This window comes from Pimephales promelas, chromosome 14 (genome assembly GCF_988280905.1).
Source record: "Pimephales promelas chromosome 14, fPimPro1.hap1.1, whole genome shotgun sequence".
In the NCBI taxonomy this organism is placed as follows: domain Eukaryota; kingdom Metazoa; phylum Chordata; class Actinopteri; order Cypriniformes; family Leuciscidae; genus Pimephales; species Pimephales promelas.
In genome coordinates, this window is record NC_142782.1 from 26,572,081 (window position 1) to 26,587,405 (window position 15,325).

A 15,325-nucleotide genomic window follows, 5' to 3' on the forward strand; every position below is an offset into this window, starting at 1 on the left:
ATGGAAACTACAGTCGTTGGCAGGATCAGAGACGGGCTCTGGCAGGATCACTCTGATTTCGTTTTCAGCTTATGTTCAAAACAATCACGTTTAAGCCACTGAATTAGTTTAGTCCGGTTATACATACAACCGCGAACAGCACATGTTGTCCTTGAGCTCCGTAACGACATCTCTCATAAAGATTTGCGTCTTTAAATAGTAAAAAATTCTCCGAACAACAGCTAGCCTCTTGGCTAACTAACACACAAAATACCATTGGAATGCTACTTCCGCCGCGTCACTCGGAAACTTGTGGATAAAGCCTATCGACTTTGAGTATTACAAAACGCCAAATGGCAAAGAAATGCCATGGGTCTGCGGAATTTGCATGGCCTAACTCCGTGACACATCTTCCAGGGTTGCTACCCTACTGGTGAAGGGTATGATTGAGGCACAAGATCCTCTCACGACTCAACCCATTGCATTATTCCCTGACCAAGGGCACGCTCGGCAGGGATGAACTGGCGCACAGCTGGCCGTGGGGCCACAAATATGTGTTTCCCCCAGTGAGCCTCCTTGCGCAGACCTTGCGCAAGGTCAGGGAGGATGAGGAGCAGGTCTCTCTGGTCGCGCCTCATTGGCACACCCGGACCTGGTTCTCCGAACTCGTGCTCCTCGCAACAGCACCTCCCTGGCCAATTCTTCGGAGGAAGGACCTCCTTTCTCAGGGACGGGGCACCCAATGGCACCCTCGTGCCATTTTTGGAACCTCCATATGTGGCTCCTGGATGGGACGAGGCAGGTTTGAGTGCCCTACCACCGGCGGTGGTGACTACCATCACTTCGTTCACGAGACATGCCTACGCGTTGAAGTGGAACCTCTTTTCGTCTCCTAGTGCTCTTCTCACAGAGAAGACCCCAGAAATTTCCGATCAGTGTCGTGCTTTCCTTCCTGCAAGACGGGTTGGAGCGAAGACTGTCTCCCTCCACCCTGAAGGTCTATGTTGCCGCTATCGCCGCACACATGACCCAGTTGAAGGTAAGTCCGTGGGAAAGCACAACCTGATCATCAGGTTCCTGAGAGGACTGAGGAGACTGAATCCTCCTCAACCTCTTGTTCCCTCTTGGGACCTTTCAGTGGTTGTAACTGCCCTGCCGAGTGCTCCCTTTGAGCACAGGAATTTACGCAGGGCAGTGGAAGACAGCTGTGAAGGTGGCGTGATTAGACTTGTAACCCCATTCGTCGTTATCCGACGGAAAGGGAACATCTCGGTTATGTATGTAACCCTCGTTCTCTGAGTAGAGAACGGAGGCGATCCTTGTACAAATCCCAATCTTTTGATAGAGTACATTTGTAATTGCACCATATGTCGTTTATCTACACAAACCTTTCATTTGAAGTAATGTCCTTTCATTAACCAAATGTTCTCATTACCCATCACAATAATCTTGTTTTGAAAGGAAATGTGAAAAGAAATGTACAGCCCTAATGAAAGCGCAGGCTTTAATGAACAGCTGTTTAAAGTGTTATCGGTTTGGAGTTTTGTTCAAAAAGCTGTGTAGCTTTTGTGCAAATTTGTTTAAGCTCCACCTTGTAATCTTTTTCTAAAGAAACATTTGTGCAGTAAAGAGGCTTGTTTATTTTGATCAGTGCCCAGAATGTCCGTCTCGCTTTGTTTCTTCCTCTGTGGCATCACACATTTCCCCCCTGCACTTCCTTTGAAACCTGAGCCTGATATTACAGCATAGAGGTGTCATTCATGTTATTTTAGGTTTCACTCTTTCTGGAGGCATTTCGACCCCACACACACCCACATACAGTCAAGTGGCCCTCTGGGGACTTTATTCAAACAGACACAGCACAAACCCAATTGGGCGCTGATCCCGGATCTGGTGAAATATCAGTTCTTGCTGAGATTGTTGGAGAGGAGAATTGCCCTCCATGGACCGTGTTTGACAGAACGTGATAAACTAGTTTTGAATCATCTCAGCATTACGCCATAGAAGTGGTGGAGCATTACAGCGGTGTAGTATCCTCAACAGGCTGATAAAATAGATCAATGGATTCCTGAGGTTCTGGAAACCAAGAGGTCTCATTTCAGCAAGAATCTTACCATCTCTTTAGACATGTAAAGGATCGTTGCCAGTGCAGAAAATAGCCAAGAGGAGAAAGACGCCGCTGAATTTCTCAGTTGTACTCTAGTGTAATTCTGTCTGCCCACTGCTGTAGTTAAAGCCCCCTTTGTGGTTAACCAGCCCCTTGACGCTGATGTTATTTCTGTTGCATTTACAGATAAGTTTACATATTGCCCTGCAGAATATAAGAAATAACAATAATAATAGATGCAATCTCAAGATTGAAATTTTGACACATGCTGCTAGCCCAAGAATTTTCGTTTTCTGTGGTAGTGTCTGGTTGTGTATTAAGAAAGTCCCCAAGAAAGTACTTTTATTGTATATTTTTAATTTAATTTTGTGGGAAAATAGCTCTGTTCTTTCCAATTCAATCTATTGTTGAACAAAGAGAAATATTACAAATCACACTGGAAATAGAAGGTCAAATTGGGCATATTCAAAATACTCTTCTCGGCAATGTTTGAAACTTCGTATTGTTGGCTCTTCTCGCGTTATTGCCTCCTCCTCTTTGCTTTATTCTTCATTTGTAAGTCACTGTGAATAAAAGTGTCTGCTAAATGAATAAATGTACATGTAAAAGATTTGATGCCAGCAACTAGTTCTGCCCTGCAATGCTTATTAGCACCTATCGGAAATTCAGCTGATCAAAAACTACACTACCCACATTCTTTGCTTTAAGCCACAGTGCGGGGCATGTACAGTCGAATTGTAGCTCGGTCAATAATAATGTTGGTTTCTCTCCTCAGGGATGTGATTAAGAGAATAGACCAGTCTGAGTTTGAAGGATTTGAGTACATTAATCCTCTGCTGCTCTCCACTGAAGAAACCATATGAGGGAAGAACAATACGGCCGATGTTTCTCTGCCTGCGGCTCCATGAGACTTCTACAGCTGAGTTTAACTCAGACTATGTGTTCACAGAGAAGAACTTTTCCTTCAAACTGCGTTAAAGACAAAAAGCAACACTAAGACTTCAAGTTTTGGACCCTCCCCGAGTTATTTTAGGATTACACTGGAAGAAGAACAACTGGAGGAACTTCAGAAAACCAACTCAGAACTATTCCCCATATTTCAGCTGTTGATTGTCTTCCTGCTTCCCAGCGTCCTCTTTAATTTTGACACTCATCTTTGTGTGAATGTGCGCGCACTGTTGCCTGGGACTCAAGTTAGCTCCATCGATGTGTGCCTGCGTCCTTCAGAGACTACATTTCCCATCAACCCTAGCTGAATATGACAGTTCTAACTTAATGTGCACTTTTTATTTTCTGTTCGACTTTTTCCTTTTCTTTTTTAAACCTCTTGAATCTTGTGTGAGGTGCGTCCTCAAGCAAAACAAGAATGTATAATGTTTAAAGGTAAATGTTGTATTATAGTGTAGGTAGCCAATTGAAGAATTTATGATGCCTTCTATGATGCAAAGTGGCACATTTTAATTCATGACCATGATGGTTTCCTAAACAGTGGGTAGCTGTGCTTCAAACCACATGCTTTTAACCACTCGCGTTGATTTTACTGAGTAAATGGGAGATAAAATGTGTTTTTTTGAAGAAGTGCCTCAAAGATCCAAAATTCACCATGCTCCAAACTGCTCTGAACTCCATGTTTGATCAGAGTTGATTTTCCAATGCACCATCCAATGAGAAATATGCAGGTGTTTTTTTTTTTATTGATTTTTTTTTACACTTAACATAAACACTGAAACATATGTTGAAACCAAGACAAGGTTAGACACTGAATAATCACAAAGCCCAAATACATATGACCAGCCTAGGCTCATTGGAAAAATCTGTTCCTACTTACATTTTTGCATAACTTCAAAAACAGTTTCCAACTGAAATGAATACTAGTGGCAATAAAACACCTACAACTTTCAATCCAGGCAGGTTATTGATTAATAAAGACTTATTTTCTAGCAGTTCCTTGCACAATACTATATTACAACCTGAAAACACTTTTACCATAGTGCATGATTTGTAAACTAATACATTTTGACGCTTACATCACATAATCAGCTCTAAATGGCTATTCTGGTGTAATAAACTTGCTTGCTAGCTCACCTAGTACCGCATTGCGCATGTGATGTGGAATGTCCTGTGTACGAGTCCTGTGAAACACAAGTCAAGATAAACGAGCTCAAAGACGCGTAGAAGCAAGCTAAAATTGCGTTTTTTTAGTGCAGGTGCTACGTTATTTTCAAACGCAACAGTGCATTAACCTTTTTGCTCCACTCACCTGACATTTCATTTCATTCGTACTGCCTCAATATTTAAAACCAACATAATAAAACGTTGCTAAACTCACATTCATCTGTCTCTGATAAAACTGAAATCGCTTTTAGCGCAACTCATTTTTAAATTTCCGCGAACTGAAGCAACTTACATAATTTTGCATAAATATTGCCACAGTCATGATTTTCCAATGAGCCTAGGTTTAATTTTACGGTAGCATTCTTCACAACTGCACACTACATTAGACAAATAGCTGCTCCTCACTCTGATAAGAGGGTTTTGTGTTGTTGTACTCATGTGATCTGTCGACGTGCTGTTGAGATGTTGTGGAGGGCGAGAGAACACAAACAAGGGGTTTGTACATCATGTCTCTGGTGTGATGTGGTGGTAAAATTGTGCAACAGTGATGTGAATCTCAGATGACCTCAAAGCCCAAATTCAACCCATTACAACACTCAATATATGACACAAATAGCTCAGAATGCTAATTTTATTATAGGCTATGTTCGGAATAGAATTCTAGCCTACTAGTTGTCGTGTATTCTGTATTCTACTATTTTTACTAATAGTAGGTGAAATGATTGTCGATAAACATCAGTATGCTGTCACATGGTATCTTGCATATAAGCAACTTATTTCAGAATCTTTGTGTCAAAATGCTGTTTGACAGAGTTCCCACGGATCCTTGAAATCATTTAAAGTTTGTGAATCTGAAAAACAAAATTCAAGGCCCTGGAAAGTTTTTAAAAAATTAGATACAGGTCCTTGAAAGTGCTTGAATTCATTTTGTACCAGAGCTTTTCCGGGGGAAAAAAAACACTAATGTGGTATTTTGCCTACGCTTCGTGGCCTATGCACACTAGCTTACTTGATTTAGTTACACACATTTACGCGTTACATTAAGTGTTTCCCGCGTGAGGTACTTTGTTGCCATGATGCAAACGAAACCGCTGCGATGGTACCTTAACGTTTCACAGACACACCGTGAAACTTTGCAAAAATAGGCTGAAACCACTGAAACGTGATGCCTGGAAAACGCAAGTTTCAAGATATTTGGAATATTTTATAATGTATTTGATCTACACTATGTCAGACTGATCTCATGAAATAGGGTGTGTATGACACGCCAATTCGTATTTCCATTTTTGGCGCGCTATCAAGACGCATAATCGCTTTTTAGTGTGTTTATGAACGCCGTTGACTTAACGTTATTACTGTATAAATAAATATATGACTTACCTCAACCCCTACCCTAAACCTAACCGTCACTGGGGTTAGTGGCATTTATGACTGTTCGCTTACCATCCTAGGAAAAAAAAAAATCTCTCCCCAGATGTAGATCTACATTTTGCTTCGTTTCGTGCGGACATTTGACAGCGTGTACAGACAAGCGGAATCACTTGGACGTTAATGGCGTAGACATACACGGATACACGCGGATAGCTCAAAATGCGTAGAGATAACACGCCACTTGACTCGAAAATGGCGTGTATGTTTGCGCAAAAGTCATGATGTCATGTTGACTATGTTGACCCCACATTAAGTCCTTGAATTTGAGGGTATTGGACCTGGAAAGTCCTTGAAAGGTCCTTGAATTTGAAGTTAACTGAGGTATGGGAACCCTAGTTTGACAAAATGAGCCAAAAAAAAAAAAAAAGAGATGGAAATTGAAGGTCAAGTTGTGCGCATTGCATTGTGGGATGCAATATTCTGCGCTGTGTGTGTCTTGGCAAATGTAGTAGATCATCTGGGTATCCCATGCCATGGCGCAGTGGATAGGACACATGCCTTTGGTGTGACCGACACAGGTTCGAATCCACTGTGAGACACCAATGTGTCCCTGTGCAAGACACTTAACCCCTAGTTGCTCCAGAGCCGTGCGACCTCTGACATATTTAGCAATTGCAAGTCGCTATGGATAAAAGCGTCAGCTAAATGAATAAATGTAAATGCATACTGTGCACAGTATACATACTGCAAAGCTGGTGAAAGTATCATGTTAGTATCCTATTCCGAACATAGTGGTACACTCCTCACTTTTCCACTAGGGAAACACAACTAAAGCACCAGGCCCATTAAAGGGCTTTCAATTTTACTTCAAAACAAAATTTCCCTTTAAAGAAAAAAACAGCCAATCACAGGCTAGCTTGTCTGATTAATCCCTCGCAGTGATAAAAGTTTGGTGTTATTAAGCAACTAGATATGTTTTCTATCTTCTGTTGCGTTTAATCTCCAAAATGTATTTTTTTTACTTCCCTTTTTTTCCTGAAGAGTGAAGACAACACTCTTAGATGTGAATGCTTTGAAGAAATCAGACCTGTATGAAGAAGTGCTACCATGTTAACAGGATTAATTAGCTGCTTTTGTGTCAGACAGTAGTGAGATTAGCAGACGGGCTCAGAACAAAGAGCGGCCCAGGAGATAACAAGCGTGACGAACGTAACGATAACGAGGCAGAGAGCAAAGCCAGATTACCCCAACGTGTTTTCAGCTCTAATGAAAAGCTGGTACAGAAACAGCCACAAAATTTCCACTTTTTATGAATGATAAATGGATTGTTTATGACAGGAACTTCAGGTGAATGCAAACTGCCAACAAGTGGCGGTATAGTTTGATAGGGCCATTGTTGGGTCAAATTTTCAGGTTCTTAACACAACCGTGGCCCTACATGACATTATTTGACTTAAAATTATCCTTCATTTTCATTCCTGTAAACCGATGAACAGGTACTATGGTGTATTACAAAGTAATAAACCATCTCCATCAACTTAATTTTCCACCAGCTCAATCTAATGTACAGAATCCACGTGGAACAGTCAGATTTATGATTGTCCTTTGTTTTGATTTTATTCATGTTTATATTTGAACTGGAATGAGTTAAGCATAATTGTAAATATCTGTTATTTAACCCTTAAGAATTTTCACAAAAAGAGAGAAATAAATCTGTTTCTGCACCATTATAAGAGATCTCTGAATCCAGTGTCCCAACAGCCAGTCTCAAACTTAAAATACAAGTTCCTGTCCCTGAAAACACTTTGGTTATTTATCAACCTGCCAAATCCAAAAGCCGTCGCAAGCTGTTTTCTGCTTTTCTTTCTTTTTCGGTTCTTTCCATATGTTGAGTCCAAAGCAAATGACGCTCTTATCAATGTGCTACAGGGGAATACTTTTATATTTGAAGTGTTTGTTTTTTAAATTATTGTAAATGAAAGCTCCAGTAGAGTTTCTGTGGGCTGAGGGTGGGAGAGCGAGAGAGATGTGAACATGTCTTTGGTTTTATGAAGTTAAAGTCTTAAGCATCTTAGATAACAACTGTAAATCAGTAAATGTTCATTGTAATGACTTCACATTTCCTGTCTCGTGATTTCTGGGTGTGGAGATGGAAAAAAAAGAAAAAGAAAAACAACAATGGTCTTTGAGAGAACACTGTCTTTATTGCATAATGCATATTGTTTTTCTATCATTTTTTAGAAGAAATACTTAACCGGTCCTCCGGTTACAGTAATCAAAATATTAAAGTAATATTTCGCAAGCACATGCAACGTAAAGCTACTAAGGAAAACACAGGTATCCAAAAATAACAGATTTTCATTATCATCACCAAATAATATCGTCATGCATCTCTGATAAACATTGTGCAAGATGGCCATCACATTCCATTTGGGTGAACCTGAAAGAACAGAGAACACATACAAGTTTTTAATAATAGTGAGCTGTACAAAACAATACACACACAATAGATCCAATACACAATAACTTAAAAGAAAGCAACGCCAGTTCCAGTAATCTGTGGTTTGTAAACCCAAACATGGGGGTGCCAAAGCAAGACCGTTTCTTTCTTGCACAACGAGCAGGTTTGGAAACAAAATGAGATTTTTGAGTCATGATAAGTTATTGATCCCTCACTGTCTTTCAAAAACAATTTGGGAATAAAACATGTTGATGTAAGTTTTGGACTAAAGCTGTTTACAATGTAGCTGATCCCCTGATGTCACTAAAAAAAAACATTTATCTGGAAACACTTCAATAATTTACAATCCTCCTTAGATTTCCCCTCCGTATCCAACAGTTCTTAACATGCATTTGCTTTGAAAACATCTCTGAATACAATTCAAGACACTCATTTTAGTAACACTTTACAATAAGGTCCCATTAGCTGATGTTATGTAATGAATTACAGGTTTCGCACAGATACCGTAAAATTTAATTCCAGGACATTTAAAGGAGTAGTTCACTTTAAATGATAATTTACTCACCCCCATATCATCCAAGATGTCCATGTCTTTCTTTCTTCAGTCGAAAAGAAATTAAGGTTTTTGATGAAAACGTTTCAGGATTTTTTCCATATGATGGGCTTCATTGGGAACCAAACGGTTCAAGGTCCAAATGAGAGTTTCAGTGCAGCTTCAAAGGGCTTTAAATGACACTAGATGATGAATAAGGTTCTTATCTAGGACCCTTCGAGCCATGACTCGAAATAAGATTTGTTCATTTTGATGAATGCGTTTGAACAGGAGAGTCACGAACGCTCATCACAGAACAGAGCAAGGCGAGCATTTGTGCTTATAAAACTTAAACTTTATTTATTTTTTAAATGACCGATCATTTTGCTAGATAAGACTCTTATTCATCATCTGGTGTTGTTTAAAGCCCTCTGAAGCTGCACTGAAACTCTCATTTGGACCTTGAACCATTTGGTTCCCATTGAAATCCATCATATGGAGAAAATCCTGGAATGTTTTCATCAAAAACCTTCATTTCTTTTCGACTGAAGAAAGAAAGAGATGGACATCTAGGATGACATGGGGGTGAATAAATTATCAACAAGTTTTTTTTAAAGTGAACTACTCCTTTAAGGACTTTTCAAGCATTCATTTTTTTGGTTTTCAAGGTCTACAATCAGAGATCTCACTTATCAAATCAATATCTTTATTATTTTTTCAAATAAACAAGGTAAATAGATCATTAAAAATTATTAACAATTAGTTACCCATATTCAAACTATATTTTTTTCATGTGTGTGTTCAGCAGAAGAATGAAATTCATACAGATTTGGAACAACTTGAGGGTGAGTAAATGACATCATTTTAATTTTTAAAAACTAACCCTTTAATGCTAAAGAACGGTTGGTGGCATTTTGTAGTAGCAGACACAGAAAACTACAAGTGAATAAATCTTATAGTAGTTTACTGATGTGTGCACTGAAAGAAACCACCAATGAAAAATGTATTTTAGTACACTGCCAGCTAACAAGCACACATAAACTGCGAGGTCACCAGGTCTCGAATTTGACTTTCCAATGACCGTTTCGACAGATCCTTTCTCCCCCAAAAAACAACACTCAATTCCACTCGCATTCGTTTGTTTGTATCCCCTTTCCCTTTTGACTCCTTCCTTTCCTCTCTAATCCCTTTTCCAACCCAGACGGCTTGATGCTTCCCAGCAGCAAACCTCAAAACCATTCTGTGAATCTACACGTGCCAACCCACCAGTGCAGTTCCCTTGATTCCCTCCATCAAGATTTCCATCTCTTCACCAGTCCTGCCCTCCGCTTGTATCGACGCCCTCGGAAACTCGCTCTCTATATCTGCCTCTTTCTCTATGTGTCCTTCTCTAGACAAGAGCGTCCATTGTGTCTCTCTCACGGGGCCGCCTGTGTTCTGCTGTGCTCTGCAGTCTGGCCAATGTACACACGGCGGGCAGAGAGCGGGCAGCGGCGCACGCCAGCCCTGCACCTCCAACAAAGCGCTGCCTTGTTCTGCGCCGCTCAGCGCTGCCCACCACGCCGAAGGAGCGCTGCTCTCGGACCTCGCAAGAATCTGGTGACTTTTTGACCCGTTCAGATGAATAACCGTCCTTCTTAGAGTTTCTCTTCCTCCTCTCTTAAAGTACACTCACAGTCTGCCATGTTTCAACATAGTGTTTCCTTTTTCTGAGAAGTGCTCCAAAGTTCACAGGCCTTTCTGGAGAGTTGGCATTGATTAAAGATGGCGGCAAGGTGAAAATGATGCCTATATACTGGTATGTGGTTATAACAGTTCCCTTGACTTTTTAATTCAACATCAAGATTTTTGCTTAAAAAGTATATGAATCTGCAAAGATAATCAGGTAAAACTTTACAACAACGTTCAATTCGTTTATATGAGTTAATGCATTAAGCATCATGAACTTAGAGCATGTATTGTAGGTCTTAGTTCTACTGTATACTGTAGGTCTACATATACTACTAATACATTTTTTTTAAAGTTGTATTTGTCAACATTAGTTAAGTCCAAGTAAGTTAATACATTCTGGATAGTTCTGGACAAATGTGGGCAAAATAGTTTTGATTTATTTTTAAAAAATACTTCCCTAGATCTGAGCGGTACAAGACTTGCCTACTTTTCCTAAGTTTGCCTCCTAAACCCACACAATTTTTTTTTTTGACTCAAATCTACAATGTTAAGTGGGTGAAAAAATGGGCACCCATAGAAATGAGTGTGAAAAACTGTCATTTAGAGGATTCTAAAATAAGCCAAAATAAGACACCAGGTGACCGCAAAGTCACTTCATCTTTAGGTTTTAGCTCTAATAGCTTATTGGAATGATATTTTAATGTAGTTAAAAAAATAAAATAAAAAAACATAAAAATAAGCATAATTTACAAAGAAAATATGGTACTTTTTGAAGTAAATAAATTCAAAAATACCCCCAAAATTATAAAAATACCATAAATGGATAGACAAAACTTTATCAAAGACCGTAATATAACATTTATAATAAATAAAAATTAGGATCACACCTGAGTGCCCACATTTGTCCACAATAAGGATTAAGGGCAATAAAGTGAATACGGTTTGAGGGCTACCTGATGTTAACAAATGATACCTTATTAGTAGTGTTACCTTATGAATTAATCTTAATGCCTTTTTGAATTAAATGTATTATTCTTATAAATAAAAGTACAAATATGATGTATTCTTTTAATTAAGAACTCAGCATCCATAATTATGTTTAAATCATGTCACATTGCAAGACACCAACTTTCCAAAAGTATTTCTTCTTAAACTATTCAACTCATTTCAATGAATTATAATATAACTAATTTTTGTAAATCTAAAGACTATCATAAAGTACCAGGGCGTTATCATCCAAAACAATCATCACAGTACCACCTCATCATTAAGTCTCAATTCAAAGTTCCGTGTTGTGTAATACTTTGCGTACTTCATACTATAGTACAACAACAAGAACAGCTGCTAAACGTTGCTATGTTCATCAATCAAAATAAAGAATCAAGTTTTCATAAAGCATTACATTTAAATCCCATCTGAACTGGATCCTCTGCTCTACATCTGCAGGGATGACATCACTTCCAGGAGCGAGTTACATAACCGTGGCTGTGATTTCCATCTCGGAATGCTCCACCAGCACCCAAGGCGCAAACACTCAAATCCATTCACTTAGGGAAAATAAAATGTCTTTCTCCAACAAATGACTAATTTTATTTTGGCAATTTAAAAAGAGGTGATGGAATGCATGATTCCGTCCACCAACACTTCATCTTACAGCCTAGTTTTGCCAAGGGGTTCATGAGAGAGAGAGCGCGTGTATGTGGCTTTACCTAAAGAGCCAGCTTAACATCTCTACTGCCAAAGCTGATCTCAGTCTTCTAGTCTCTGGTGTTCTAGAACATGGATCAACTCTACAATGACAGCAGATCCCATTCCCTGCTTCTTAGTTTGTGTTGCTGTTCTACAAAATTTGGAGAGTCTTGCCTGTTTAATTGGCGTCTGAAAATTCTAGTAAAGAAGAATTTCCGGTATTGCATTCTGAAATACAAATGTCAATTTATCCGTATTGTTTTCCATTAAGACTATATATGCCAAAACCAACCAACGACAATGTTCATCTCTAGCCAAACCAAATTGGGAAATCTTGGGATAGTGTAAGTTATATGCCTTGGACATTTCAAGGAAGCCAATGTATTAACATTACATTGAATAATTCATTGATTTTGTTGCCAACCCTGGTTCTACATTGTGAAGTTAATCAACTTTGGTGAATGGATTTTTTTTTTACTTATTTATATGAAACGTTCACTTACCCTTCAGAAAATGGTATTAGACACATTGGGCAGCAATCCAGTCCTGATCCAGACGCTGATCCAGATCCTTCTGGACCTGATTTTGTTCCTTGCCCCAATCCAGGTCCATCTGCTCCTGAATTTCTTCCCAGCCCCGACCCATATCCGTCAAGTCCTGATTTTGCTCCCTGACCAACTCCAGATTTTGTTCCCAGTCCTAATCCAGATCCTCTTACTCCTGAAATTGCCCCAGACCCTCCTGCTGCAGATTTTGCTCTCTGCCCTGACCCTCCTTGCTTTGGACCAATGACTGATACTAATCCTTCTGTTCCAGGTATTGTTCCTAGCCTTGATCCACCTGCACCTGTTTTTGTACCCTTTCCTGCTCCAGATCCTGTATCCAATCTTGCTCCAGATCCTACTTCTCTTGATCCTGCAACTAATTTTGCTCCAGATCCTCCTGCTCTTGCATCTATTCCTGCTCTTGATCCTGCTCCAGATCCTCCTGGTCTTGATCTTTCATCTATTCCTGCTCTTGATCCTGCTTCCAATCCTGCTCCAGATCCTCCTGCTCTTGATCTTGCATCTATTCCTGCTCTTGATTCCACCTCCAATCCAGATTCAGAGCCTCTTGTAAGCTCTTGAATTTCTGAGACTTTCGCTGCTTGGCCAAATTTGTCACCATGTTTGTCTGACAATTCACGACCCTCAACGCAATTCACTTTGTCTTCTAGGTGGCACTGCTGAGCAGTTTGTCTGTCACATACTGACACACTCTCCTGATCAGGTGAGGGTGTATAATTATCTCGATCGGCGAGTGCTGGTGAGTCAGATTCCCCCATGTTCTTTGCTGCTGGAGGTTGTGAAGGGATCTTGCAGTCACTCACTGGTGGTGAGTGAGTCAGGAAAGATGGAGCTGGGAGATCTGGAGGGGGATCAGCATCTTCATTTGCACTGCACCATCTCCAATCACTTACTTTTTGTACATGAGTTTTCTGATGAAACAGAGAGAAAATCAACCTGTTTTACACAAATTATCAAACTTAATTAGACCTTTCCATTAGCAGCATAATTCACACATAATATATTTGGTGCTGCTTGGATACCAGCTTTGTAAATAGCTCTAAACAATGGTCAAATCAAGTCTCTGTTATGTCATGATGACATAACAGAGAATCAATGGGGGAAAAAATGTATGCCAGAAAACGTTTAACACTCATATTTTTCCACAAAATCCCTTGGCTTTTTAAACATTCCATAATTTATCATCATTTCATCAGATCAAAAAAACATTCAAAAGTATTTCGTCACTGAAAGGAGGTGCTTATTAACCTTCGGACAATGTTGATCATCAACCTTATATTTTATAAGAGAAAACTAAATATATTATAAATATTTTTTTGCAAACCTGTTCCCAAAAAGTAAAAAATACAAATAATTATTCCCCATGAAATAAAATGATTAAGGGGCACAGCTAAATATTATGTTTGATAAAATAGTTATTAATTAAAAATTAGAGTTTTAAAACCATAAACAGATGATTAAATTTTGATATTGCTGTAAGTTTTTAATTGTTTGGGATTTGTGCCTCACATGTTATTTGCTATGTGTTTTTAAGTAATGGGACACCAAAGTGTACCATTTTCATGGAAAATGCCATTTATTACATAAACATGATGACCAGGAAAGCACACTACAGCCTTGTTGATCATTCTGGAAAGGACAATTCAGTGGTGTTCATCCTCTCATCTCCATGGAAAATAACATCAAGCCTACTTTTCCCATGTACAGAGGAAAATGTGAGATTTGCGGTCTCAGAGGGTGGGTCCATGAAATCAAAATGGACATTTCTTATTTTTTATGGCATATTATAGCATTTTTTTTTAAATCATGTTCCCTCCTAATCTTATTTTAGTGAAGGGAATGAAGTGTTCAGTGCATTCGCCTCATAATGTGACTGTATGAGGTCATCTCAGACCGTACAGTGTCTATTTGCATCCAACATTCATTTTAGGACACAGTGCAGAAATTAATACCTCACAAATCATCCATGCTGTATTATACGGTCATACAGCCGTATGAGATTGTATTGCATAAATACAACAATATCTGTCAAACCATTTATTATTTTCCTAGATTATACAAGCGTCGAACCCCTCCCCTTTCATCATGATAACCCGATGTATTACCGTGGATGAAGGTGGGGGGAGCTGTGGAATAGATTCTTCCTGATCTGACTGTAGAGCTGGGCAAAGAGCTCTCAAGGTAAGAGCCCAAAGTCTCTCCGCATCACTTAATTCAGAACTCTCCCACCATCTCTCCCTGTAGCATTGAATATAAAATATTTATGTCAAAAATTCAGTACAACTGTTACAGAATAATTTTATATTACATTATTATAAAGAGAGCTTCTTTGCTGAGTATTATATGCAGTATGAGGCTTCCTACCTGCCTGTAACGTTAGATGTTTTGCTGCAGCCACTGTCCTGCACTGTGCACAAACTGTCATTTGACTTCTTGATCCTCGGGTGCTGCTCGGATCTACTCTCTTCGACTAATAATTTCTTCCTCTTCAGTTTAGACATCGTAGTCATTCAGTTGTAAACACTCTGCATTTCTATCAGAACCACATGGCTTATCCAAAACAATGAGAACTACGCGGGAGTTTCTTTGAGCTACTTCCGTGTTCTGTCACAAATGTATTTTTGCGTCAAAGTTGCGCGCTGATTGCGCAGTTCGAATGACATTTCGTTGCCGAAATATACGCCATCGTATTTGTATTGTTTATTTGATTATAAGACCAGATATGTGCATTGGCTGAACTTTAGTATGGTTATGGAAACGTTCTTTATTTTAATTTAGTTTCAGTATTCAGTTGAACATTATTATTATTTATTTATGACATGATTTTTTACAGT

The 15,325-nt window shown here is 39.2% G+C and overlaps 2 protein-coding genes across 2 annotated transcripts in view; one reads left to right on the forward strand and one right to left on the reverse strand.

Annotated features, from left to right (window-relative positions):
• The window catches only part of prkcz (protein kinase C, zeta), a 105,027-nt gene extending 97,338 nt beyond the window's left edge, over window positions 1-7,689 (forward strand). The window contains exon 18 of the mRNA XM_039676064.2: window positions 2,862-7,689. Coding sequence (XP_039531998.1) covers window positions 2,862-2,949 — 88 coding nt within the window. The 3' untranslated portion in view covers window positions 2,950-7,689. The remainder of the gene's footprint in view (window positions 1-2,861) is intronic.
• Window positions 7,690-7,753: 64 nt separating this feature from the next.
• Window positions 7,754-15,117, reverse strand: LOC120482070 (uncharacterized). Its single transcript, XM_039676042.2, has 4 exons — window positions 14,856-15,117; window positions 14,597-14,729; window positions 12,429-13,402; window positions 7,754-8,012 (listed from the first exon to the last, which is right to left on the reverse strand). Exons 1-4 carry the CDS (start codon window positions 14,999-15,001, stop codon window positions 7,940-7,942), a joined length of 1,326 nt encoding a protein of 441 aa, XP_039531976.2. The 5' UTR covers window positions 15,002-15,117; the 3' UTR covers window positions 7,754-7,939.
• Window positions 15,118-15,325: the final 208 nt, after the last annotated feature.